General features: G+C 45.2%; 1 protein-coding gene across 1 annotated transcript in view; it reads left to right on the top strand.

Annotated features, from left to right (window-relative positions):
* The first annotated feature begins 10,155 nt into the window (after positions 1-10,155).
* RPN1 (ribophorin I) overlaps positions 10,156-11,487 on the top strand; it is a 29,105-nt gene continuing 27,773 nt past the window's right edge. The window contains exon 1 of the mRNA XM_089682466.1: positions 10,156-10,486. Within this exon, the coding sequence (XP_089538592.1) occupies positions 10,262-10,486 (225 nt within the window). The 5' untranslated portion in view covers positions 10,156-10,261. The remainder of the gene's footprint in view (positions 10,487-11,487) is intronic.

Raw genomic sequence — 11,487 nt, 5'->3', positions numbered from 1 at the left:
CCGAGTGCTCAAATGGTCAGTCCGCCCCTGGTCCTATCAATTTAAGAAGGTGCTCCTAATGACAACTTGTTATGTGTATAAAATACATCTGTCCACAGAATCTCTTTCTTGGGTACCACCATGGGCAAAACCAAAGAGCTGTTAAAGGACGTCAGGGACAAGATCGTAGACCTGCACAAGGCTGGGATGGGCTACAAGACCATCAGCAAAAAGCTTGGTGAGAAGGAGACAACTGTTGGAACAATTATTCACAAATGGAAGAAATACAAAATAACCATCTATTGCCCTCGGTCTGGAGCTCCATGCAAGATTTTGCCTCATGGGGTAAGAATGATTGTGAGAAAAGTGAGGGATCAGCCCAGAACTACACAAGAGGATCTTGTGAATGATCTCAAGGAAGTTGGGACCACAGTCACCAAACAAACCATTGGTAACACAATACACCATCAAGGATTGAAATGCTGCAGCACCCACAAGGTCCCTTCCTCATGAAGGCACATGTACAGGCCTGTCTGAGTATGCCAATGAACATCTAAATGATTCAGAGAAGGACTGGGAGAAAATGCTGTGGGCAGATGAGACCAAAATTGAGCTCTTTGGCATCAACTCGACTCAGTGTTTGGAGGAAGAAAAATGGTGACTATGACCACCATCCTTACAGTCAAGCATGGAGGTGGAAACATTATGCTTTGGGCCTGTTTCTCTGCTAAAGGTACAGGCCGAATTTGCCACATTGAGGGGCCAATGGATGGGGCCATGTGTTTTAAAAATCTTGGATGACTACCTTCTTCCCTTCCCAGAACACTGAAGATGGGACATGGATGGGTCTTCCACCATGACAATGACCATAAACATACCACCAAAGCAACAAAGCAGTGGCTCAAGAAAAAGCACATTAAGATCAAGAAGGGGCCTAGCCAGTCTCCAGACCTTAATCCTATAGCAAATTTATGGAGGGAGCTGAAACTTTGAGTTGCCAAGCGACACCAAGAAACTTGAAGGATTTAGAGAAGATCTGTAGAGAAGAGTGGACCAAAATCCCTCCTGAGATGTGTGCAAACCTGGGAACCAACTACAAGAAACGTCTGACCTCTGTGCTGGCCAGCGAGGGTTTCTGCACCGAGTACTAAGTCATGTTTTGCTTGGGAATCAAATACTTATTTTACTCACTGAACTGCAACTCAATTTATAACATTTGTATCGTGTTTTTTTCTGGATTTGTGGTTGATATTCTGTCTCTATCATTTAAAATACAATTAATTTCTTTGTAAGTGGGAAAATTTACAAAATCTGCAGGGGAATAAATCATTATTTTCCCCACTGTATAAGCCATTGAAAGTCCCATGAAGTCCATCCACTAGGGCAAGCTGTTCCAAGGAGCAAGAAGCTGGCTCTGGCATGCAAAGGAAACGGAGGAAAAGCATCTCTAAGTGAAGACTATTAAGACAAGATTTAATATACCAGAAAAATGACCACTCACATTTAACCCCCCCCCCAAAAAAAAACAGGTTAATCAGTGGTAAACCAGGTCGTGTTTGGTCATCTCGCAAGGAAGAACATGAAGGAATCCTGTGTATGCCAATATCATGGATGAGGAGTCCAGCTGTAGATCATCCAAGGTGAGGGGTGGAACTCACTGTGGACCAGGGGCAGACTGACCATTGGAACACTCGGGCACTGCCCGAGGGCTCGGGGTCAGTAGGGGCCCCATAAAATGCCTCTGGTACCTTTTATAGGCTTTTCTGGGTGTGTTTTGAGTGTGGGCAAGGACACAGGGGCCCCATGATCCTCAATTGCCCAGGGGCCCCATGAGTTGTTCGTCCTAGCTGTGGACCATAGCATTAGCATGGTGACATCACCAGAAGAGCAACATATTTCCGAGCATGCGCAATAGTGTATCTGGGCGTTTGCGCTCCTTTCTGGCCCCCCTCCTGTGCTCTCTGGCCCCTGTGCTCTTTCCTGCCCCCCCCTGCTCCTTCCTGGCCCCCTTCCTGTGCTCTTCGGCTCCCATGCTCTTTCCTGGCCCTCCTGCTCTCCGGCCCCCAATGCTCTTTCCTTGCTGCCCTCCTGTGCTCTCTAGCCCCTGTGCTCTTTCCTGGCCCCCCCTGCTTTCCAACCCTCCATGCTGTTTCCTGGCCCCCCTCCTGTACTTTTTGGCCCCTGTACTCTTTCCTGTCCCACGCTGCTCTTTGACTCATGTGCTCTTTAGACCCCTAATATCTCACCAAGTTTCCTAATTGGGCTCCTAAAAAAATTGCAAAAAATAATAAAATAAAAAAATTATACATAAAATTTAAAAATGGTAATATAAAGAAAAAAATAACACAAATAAAAAAAAACTACTGACACCAGTGGCAGAACTAGCAGGGTCACAAAGGTTGTACTTGCAAGCAGGCCCTGGCGTTCTGCCACTGGGCTCGGATAGAAGGTCCCTGGCCGAGGGTTAGGGGGGCCCATCTTGGTTTCTTACACAGGGATCCTGAAGGTTCTAGTTATGCCACTGGTGCCTATTGATTTCATTTTCTGTTTTTGAAATATCTCCTTTTATTTTTCAGCATATCTTGCTTCCTTATTTCATGCCAAGGAGAGAGTGAGGTAGTCCTTGCCCTCCTATGATATCACACATCCAAGAAGGCTGTATTGCAGCGAGCGCACAATTCTTGCGGGATTTGGCACCCACGTAGATGACAGCTGCTACATCAGCTCTAAGTTGATTTTTTTTAGCCCAATCAGACAGAAACAAAAAAGAAAAGGTCAAAACGGAGCCTAGCAATGAAGAAATATCTGGAAGAGAGATCTGTAGCGGACAAGGAGACAAGACGGTGTGTCACCAGGGGCCAGCTGTAAAAAAAACAAGAAACGACAGCCGACTCCAGAATCCAAGAGGGAAGCGCAGAATAGCAATAGCTTGGAAGACTTTGCTGGACTTCAGGGACTTGTAACTATGTCACCAAACCATACCTCCCAACTGTTCAGAAAAAATGAGGAAGGGTTGTAACAGCGCAAACACTGCAAAGTCCTGGGAAATGGTAGTATGGGTGATGGTGGTATTAGTGGCTACTGTATGAAGAGCGTAGGATTCCGTGTGGCACTGAGGGCAAGGCTTCCAAATAAGCTGTAGCAACTTCTGTAGATGAGAAAAAGGAGAGAAGCGCCTCTAAGTGCAATAAGTCTTTTAATTCAAGTCTAAATGTAGAAACACTCACATGTGTGAAGTAATCATAAGCATAAAAACCGTGGTTAACAATAGTTAATGGTGGGGTGGTAACCCGGGTGAAGAGCCGTCATCTCTCTGCGATGTGGGGAGGTCAGCTCTCGGCTGGAACAGCGTGGTGGCTGAAGGGGGAACAGCGGTGAGGCCAGCCTTCATGCACGTCCTCCCTCAAAGCCGGATGGAACGCACGCTGGAACGTAGCGGCGGCGTGGCCGTGATGACGTCAGATCCCAGGGTGCACTGCGACGCGTTTCGGAGCATGCACTGGCCGTGGAAGGCGGAAGTGCACTCCTTTTTCAACCACGCTGTTCCAGCCGAGAGCTGACCTCCCCACATCGCAGAGAGATGATGGCTCTTCACCCGGGTTACCACCCCACCGTTAGCTATTGTTAACCACGGTTTTTATGCTTATGATTACTTCACACATGTGAGTGTTTCTACATTTAGACTTGAATTAAAAGACTTATTGCACTTAGAGGCGCTTCTCTCCTTTTTCTCATACCTCCCAACTGTCCCTGATTTGGAGGGACAGTCCCTATACTGAAACCAAATTCCTCTGTCCCTTGGTACTCCTCAAATGTGAAGTACCGACCTACCAAAAATACACAATAGACGTGTTTTCTTCAATTGTATATTTTATATTATCATAATTATTATTGTCATACAGGATTTATATCGCATCATCTATTTACGCAGCGCAGCTCTTTACAACATAAGGTCAGACAGTACAATTTATTATAGTAGGAATCAGAGGGCAATGCGCATTAGAGCTTACAATCTAATTTGTAGGCAGGGCAGACTGACTCATGGGGCCCCCGGGCAATAGGGGATCATGGGGCCCCTGTGTCCTTGCCCAAACTCAAAAAAGCCTATGATAAAGGTACCAGGGGCATCTCATGGGGCCCCCTACTGACCCGAGTTTCCAAATGGTCAGTCCACCCCTGTTTGTAGGGTTATTCAGTCTTATATTATTTATTTTTATTTCAGGTACTTATATAGCATTGTCAATTTAGGCAGCGCTTTACATATATATTGTACATTCACATCAATCCCTAACCCTCAAGGGGTGTACAATCTAAGGTCCCTAACCTACATTCATACATACACATACTAGGGCTAATTTAGACAGGAGCCAATTAACCTACCAGCATGTCTTCGGAGTGTGGGAGGAAACCGGAGTACCCGGAGGAAACCCATGCAGACACAGGGAGAACATGCAAACTTCAGGTAGGTGGTGCTGTCTTCTTTTTGTTTACCTTTCAGTCATGTGTTAGCCCTTCTTTCTTCTCATTTGGTTTGTTTAAAAAATGTCCACATTGTTCTGGTATATATAGAGTTTATTAATCAATTATTTGTTCACTTATCCTCCATAAATGTATAAATCCTATTATCCATCCACTCATCCATCTATCTATCCATTCGTAGTCATGCCATAATATTCACTAATAACGATTTATATTTTTTTTTTGTGGTAGACATCTCAATATTATCCATTCTTCATTATTTTGGGTTATTGTTTATTTTTGTATGAATTATTTAGGATTTATTTTCAATTGATTTTTTTCTTGATTTTTTTTTTATTTTGTTCTGTAATCCTTATTATTTCAAGTGTATTTAGTTTTTTTTTTCTCTCTTGTTTATTCTTAGTTACAATTTTTTTTAGTTATATTTGTTACATATGTTGCCATTTTCATTAATTGTATCCTCCAGTCTTTCAAAACTAGTTACATTCACATGACTGGTATCTTTACTCCCCCTGCTGGTGGTTTTTGGTATTTCTCCTCTATACACTGCTTATACACTCACCAGCCACTTTATTAGGTACACTTTGCTAGTATCAGGTTGGACCCCCTTTTGCCTTCATACCATCACACAGTTGCTGCAGATTTGTCAACTGCACATCCATGATCGGAATCTCCCGTTCCACCACATCCCAAAGGTGCTCTATTGGATTTAGATCTGGTGACTGTAGAGGCCATTGGAGTTAAGGGAACTCATTGTCATGTTCAAGATAATCTGAGCTTTGTGACATGGTGCATAATCCTACTGGAAGGAGCCATCAGAAGATGGGGACACTGGAGTCATAAAGGGATAGACATGGTCAGCAACAATACTCTGGTAGGTTGTGGCGTTTAAATGATGCTCAATTGGTACTAAGGGGCCCAAAAGTGTGCCAAGAAAATCTCCCCCACACCATGACACCAACACCACCAGCCTGAACCATTGATACAAGGCAGGATGGATCCACCACACCATGACACCAACACCACCAGCCTGAACCATTGATACAAGGCAGGATGGATCCACCACACCATGACACCAACACCACCAGCCTGAACCATTTATACAAGGCAGGATGGATCCACCACACCATGGCACCACCACCACCAGTCTGAACCACTGATACAAGGCAGGATGGATCCACCACACCATGACACCAACACCACCAGCCTGAACCATTGATACAAGGCAGGATGGATCCACCACACCATGGCACCACCACCACCAACCAGAACCGCTGATACAAGGCAGGATGGATCCACCACACCATGGCACCACCACCAGCCTGAACCATTGATACAAGGCAGGATGGATCCACCACACCATGGCACCACCACCACCAACCAGAACCGTTGATACAAGGCAGGATGGATCCACCACACCATGGCACTACCACCACCAGCCTGAACCATTGATACAAGGCAGGATGGATCCACCACACCATGGCACCACCAGCCTGAGCCACTGATACAAGGCAGGATGGATCCACCACACCATGGCACCACCACCACCAGCCTGAACCATTGATACAAGGCAAGATGAATCCACCACACCATGACACCACCACCACCAGCCTGAATCATTGATACAAGGCAGGATGAATCCACCAGGGCACCACCACCACCAGCCTGAACCATTGATACAAGGCAAGATGAATCCACCACACCATGACACCACCACCACCAGCCTGAATCATTGATACAAGGCAGGATGAATCCACCAGGGCACCACCACCACCAGCCTGAACCATTGATACAAGGCAGGATGAATCCACCTGGGCACCACCACCACCAGCCTGAACCATTGATATGATGGATATCAATTGCAGGATGGATCCCCCACACCATGACACCACCACCACCACCACCACCAGCCTGATCCATTGACACAAGGCAAGATGGATCCACCACACCATGGCACCACCACCACCAGCCTGAACCGTTGATACAAGGCAGGATGGATCCATGCTTTCATGTTGTTTACGCCAAATTCTGGCCCTACCATCTGAATGACGCAGCTGAAATTGAGACTCATCAGAACAGGCAATGTTTTCCAATTTTGGTGAACCTGTGAGAATTGTAGCCTCTGTTTCCTGTTCTTAGCTGACAGAAGTGGCACCCGGTGTGGTCTTCTGCTGCTGTAGCCCATCTGCTTCAAGTTTCGACGTGTTGTGCGTTCAGAGATGGTATTCTGCATATCTTGGTTGTAACGAGCAGTTATGTGAATTAGTGTCGCCTTTCTATCATCTCAAACCAGTCTGCCCATTCTCCTCTGACCTCTGACATCAACAAGGCATTCTCGTCCACACGACTGCCACTCACTGGATACTTTCTCTTCTTTTTTTGGACCATTCTCTGTAAACCCCAGAGATGGTTGTGCATGAAAATTCCAGTAGATCAGCAGTTTTTGAAATACTCTGACCAGCCCACCAACCACCATGCCACTTTCAAAGTCACTTAAATCCCCTTTCTTCCCCATTCTGATGCTCGGCTTGAACTTCAGCAAGTCGTCTTCTCCAAATCTAGATGCCTTAATGCATTGAGTTGCTGCCATGTGGCTGATTAGCAATTTGTGTTACCAAGCAATTGAACCGGTGTACCCAATAAAGAGGCCGGTGATTGTAGATCCAGGATACCCATTCAGTTTCGCTTTTTTTTTTTACGTTATTTATTTTTCTCTTTCATCTCCCTCTTTTTTTATTTTATTTTTCAGGAAATGATCCATAATATATACACATATGCAGTGCTCAATACCTAAAGAAGTTCCATGTTTTACCCTGCTGGTTTTGGGGACTCTCCATCTCATGGCTCCCCCCCCCCAGGGGCGGACTGACCATTCAAGCACTCGGGCACTGCCCGAGGGCCCGGGGTCAGTAGGGGGCCCCATGAGATGCCCCTGGTACCTTTTTCATACGCTTTTTTGGGTGTGGGCAAGGACACAGGGGCCTCATGATCCCCTATTGCCCGGGGGCCCCATGAGTTGTCAGTCCACCCCTGCCCCCCCCCCAATAAACATTTCTTCCCTTTCTGGTGGAATCCAGGAATAATCACCCGGAAACTAGTTGATCACACGCTTCATCGCTGCTGTTTTTCTCTCCCCAGACCAGGAGTTTTCTAATACTGAGTCTTTCTTTCAGTGCCGGGTGCTGGAACATGGGGAGCATTTTCAGAAATCGGCATCCCACTACCACTCTACTGCCTAACTGGGGCCCAATAGCTCTCAGGCCGCAAACCTGCGACAATGGCCGCAATCGACTCTGCAGCTTGAGGATCAGAGACCTGAAGGTCCAGTATCAGAGCACCAAACGTAAAGCGATAGTATAAAAAAATCAGTAAAAAAATTCAATTGTAAAAGTGTTTATCACTTCCGCCTGGCAGTACTAGGGTCATTGGTTCAAATCCCAACCACGGCACCACCTGCCTGGAATTTTCATGTTCTCCCTGTGCCTGCGTGGGTTTCCTCCGGATACTTCAGTTTTCTCCCACACTCCAAAGACATGCCGGTAGGTGAATCGACTCCTGTCTAAATTGGCCCTAGTATGTGTATGTATGAATGTAAGTTAAGTACCTGTAATAAATAAATAAATAAATGGCAGAGATACGTCCACGATGTGGCATACACATAATCCATTGTAAGTCAGCACCAGGGGTGGACTGACCATTTGGAAACTCGGGCACTGCCCGAGGGCCCGGGGTCAGTAGGGGGCCCCATGAGATGCCCCTGGTTCCTTTTTCATAGGCTTTTTTGAGTTTGGGCAAGGACACAGGGGCCCCATGATCCCCTATTGCCCGGGGGGCCCCATGAATTGTCAGTCCGCCCCTGGTCAGCACATTTTAATAGTGACCCAATTCCTGCAGTTCTTTCCTAAATTGGTATTAAAGCCAAAAGTAAATACTTATTATTTTGCAGCTTACCATTCCTTAGATGTGCTGGCCACATTAGTTTTCTTTTTTAGGCTTTTTTTCCTTCTATTTTCACCTGGTGATCTGGCCAGTAAGTCTGTTGTTTTTCAAAAGAACACGTTGTCTTGGAGAGCGATGAGACCAACTATTTACCACTGACACAAGAGCTTACAATGGACAGCTATTATTTATATCAAATCTTTATCTCAAAAGGAAAAAATTTTTTTAGCTGTGACTGACTATAAAGTGTAAGCTGGAGTTTGGCTTCAATTTGTTAGTGTATCAAAATCTGCTAATACATCTCCCTTGCTCTAGATCAGGGGTCTCCAAACTTTTTCAAACAAAAGGGCCAGTTTAATGTTCTTACACTTTAGGGGGTTTGGATTGAGACCAATGGGGGTAGAAAATGTCCCATGCCAAACATTAGTGAGAACAAACATGGCCTCAGGGTTGGTGGACAGTAGGAGGATGAGTAGTGCCCCATAATTGGTGTCAGTGGGAAGAATAGTTCCCCATCATTGGTATCAGTGGGAGGAATAGTGCCCCATCATTGGTATCAGTGGGAGGAATAGTGCCCCATCATTGGTGTCAGTGGGAGGAATAGTGCCCCATCATTGGTGTCAGTGGGGTGGAGGAATAGTGCCCCATCATTGGTGTCAGTGGGGTGGAGGAATAGTGCCCCATCATTGGTGTCAGTGGGGTGGAGGAATAGTGCCCCATCATTGGTATCAGTGGGAGGAATAGTGCCCCATCATTGGTATTAGTGGGAGGAATAGTGCCCCATCATTGGTGTCAGTGGGAGGAATAGTGTCCCATCATTGGTATTAGTGGGAGGAATAGTGCCCCATCATTGGTGTCAGTGGGAGGAATAGTGCCCCATCATTGGTATCAGTGGGAGGAATAGTGCCCCATCATTGGTATTAGTGGGAGGAATAGTGCCCCATCATTGGTGTCAGTGGGAGGAATAGTGCCCCATCATTAGTGTCAGTGGGAAGAATAGTGCCCCATAAATGGTGTCAGTGGGAAGAATAGTGCCCCATAATTGGTGTCAGTGGGAAGAATAGTGCCCCATCATTGGTATCAGCGGGAGGAATAGTGCCCCATCATTGGTGTCAGTTGGATGAATAATGCCCCATCATTGGTGTCAGTGGGAGGAATAGTTCCCCATCATGCGCACATTTTTTATCAGTAAAACGATCGGCCGATTTGCCCATCATTGCCGGGAAAATCGGCTGATCGGTAAAATCGGCCAATTTTTTTGCAAAAATGTGCCAAAACCCCGAAAAACGACCAACCAATTAACCCATTAATGGTGTGAAATCGTCCAATTTTCGACCCATCTATGGCCTGCATAAGTTATCATTTCAGGACAGCTCCAGGTAGATCTGATTGCTGAGTGCACTCCAGGCAGTTCCTCCCTATGACAGTTGGATAAATCAGTGTGTATGTGGAAGCTCCTCCCCTCCCCCACCCTCTATGATTTGGACAGCTCAGCTCTAGACTGCTGGTAACCAGAGACGCTTCACTAGAAGCTGTCCTGGGCATGCCTGATAAAAGAAACAATGATTCTTTTCACCCTCTAAAGCTATGTAGTACCCTTTCGGCAGGCTTATAACTCCAGCTCCTATCGCAGTAATTTTCTATAAATCACTCCCAACACCGTCACTGTTAGAGCCAAGAATAACGTTTATTTTGATCAGGCACTTTCACAGATAGCTCTCGGTTGTCAGGCTACGTGGGGGACCTCCGGCAGCCATCTTGGTTCTCCTCTTCTCTGGCGGATGAATGAGTGGCCAGCAGAGGCTCCTGTAAGAAGGAAGCGGCTGACCCGGCACTATCCGCCTCCATCCTCCGCTCCTCAGTCATGGAGCGTCCCGCCATCGGCACCCTCTGCTTCCTGCTCGCCCTGGTCGCCCTCAGCCGGGCCCACGAGCTCGTCAACGAGGACGTGAAGCGCACCGTGGACCTCGGCAGCCACCTGGCCAAAGTGACGGCCGAGGTGAAGCTGTCCAATCCGGGACCCGGAGCGGCTCATTCCTTCCTGGTGGCCCTGGAGCCCGAACTGGCCCCGTACCTGGCCTTCCTGGGGGTCAGTATAACTTGGGGGGAGGGGAGTGTGAGGTGGGGGCTGCTGTCAATGGAGGGGGGGGGGTGTATTTATGTCAGGTACTTCTATAGCGCTGTCACTTTACATATATATTGTACATTCACATCAGTCCCTAACCCTCAAGGGGCGTACAATCTAAGGTCCCTAACTCACATTCATACATACACATACTAGGGACAATTTACATAGGAGCCAATTCACCTACCAGCATGTCTTTGGAGTGTGGGAGGAAACCGGAGTACCCGGAGGAAACCCACGCAGGCACAGGGAGAACATGCAAACTCCAGGCAGGTGGTGCCGTGGTTGGGAATCAAACCTATGACCCCCAGTACTGCCAGGCAGAAGTGCTAACCATTTAGCCATTTATGTATAATAACAAAAAAAAAAAAATATATATATAATTTTTTTTTTAATAAAAATATATTTATTATACACACATATTTTTTATGTTTGCATATTACAGTGCTTATATACCAATGTTATGGTTTTGATCTTTGTTATATATATATACACACACACAAAGAGCAAACCACAACATTGGTATATAAGCACTGTAATATGCAAACATAAAAATAAAAGTGTGTATAATAAATATAATTTTATTAAAAAAAAAGTGTGTGTGTGTGTATATATATATATAGCTAATTTTTTTTATTTTAATAGTAATATATATTAAACAGAACAAAAATATATACATTTTATTTTTTTTGTTTAATACATATTAATATAAAAAAAATTTGCATATATATATTTTTTTTAACATATGACCATAAACATTATATATATATATATATATATATATATATATATATATATATATAAATACATTTAAATGGTATTATATTAAGAGAGGGGAATATATATATATATATATATATATATATATATATATATATATATATATATATATATATATATATATATATATCTGATCAGCCCTAACATTATGACCACTGACAGGTGAAGTGAATAACACTGATTAT

Source organism: Staurois parvus, unplaced genomic scaffold (genome assembly GCF_062004578.1).
Source record: "Staurois parvus isolate SC_StPar_1 unplaced genomic scaffold, SC_StPar_1.0 ptg000290l, whole genome shotgun sequence".
Lineage (NCBI taxonomy): Eukaryota > Metazoa > Chordata > Amphibia > Anura > Ranidae > Staurois > Staurois parvus.
This window is presented reverse-complemented; position numbering and strand designations above follow the sequence as displayed.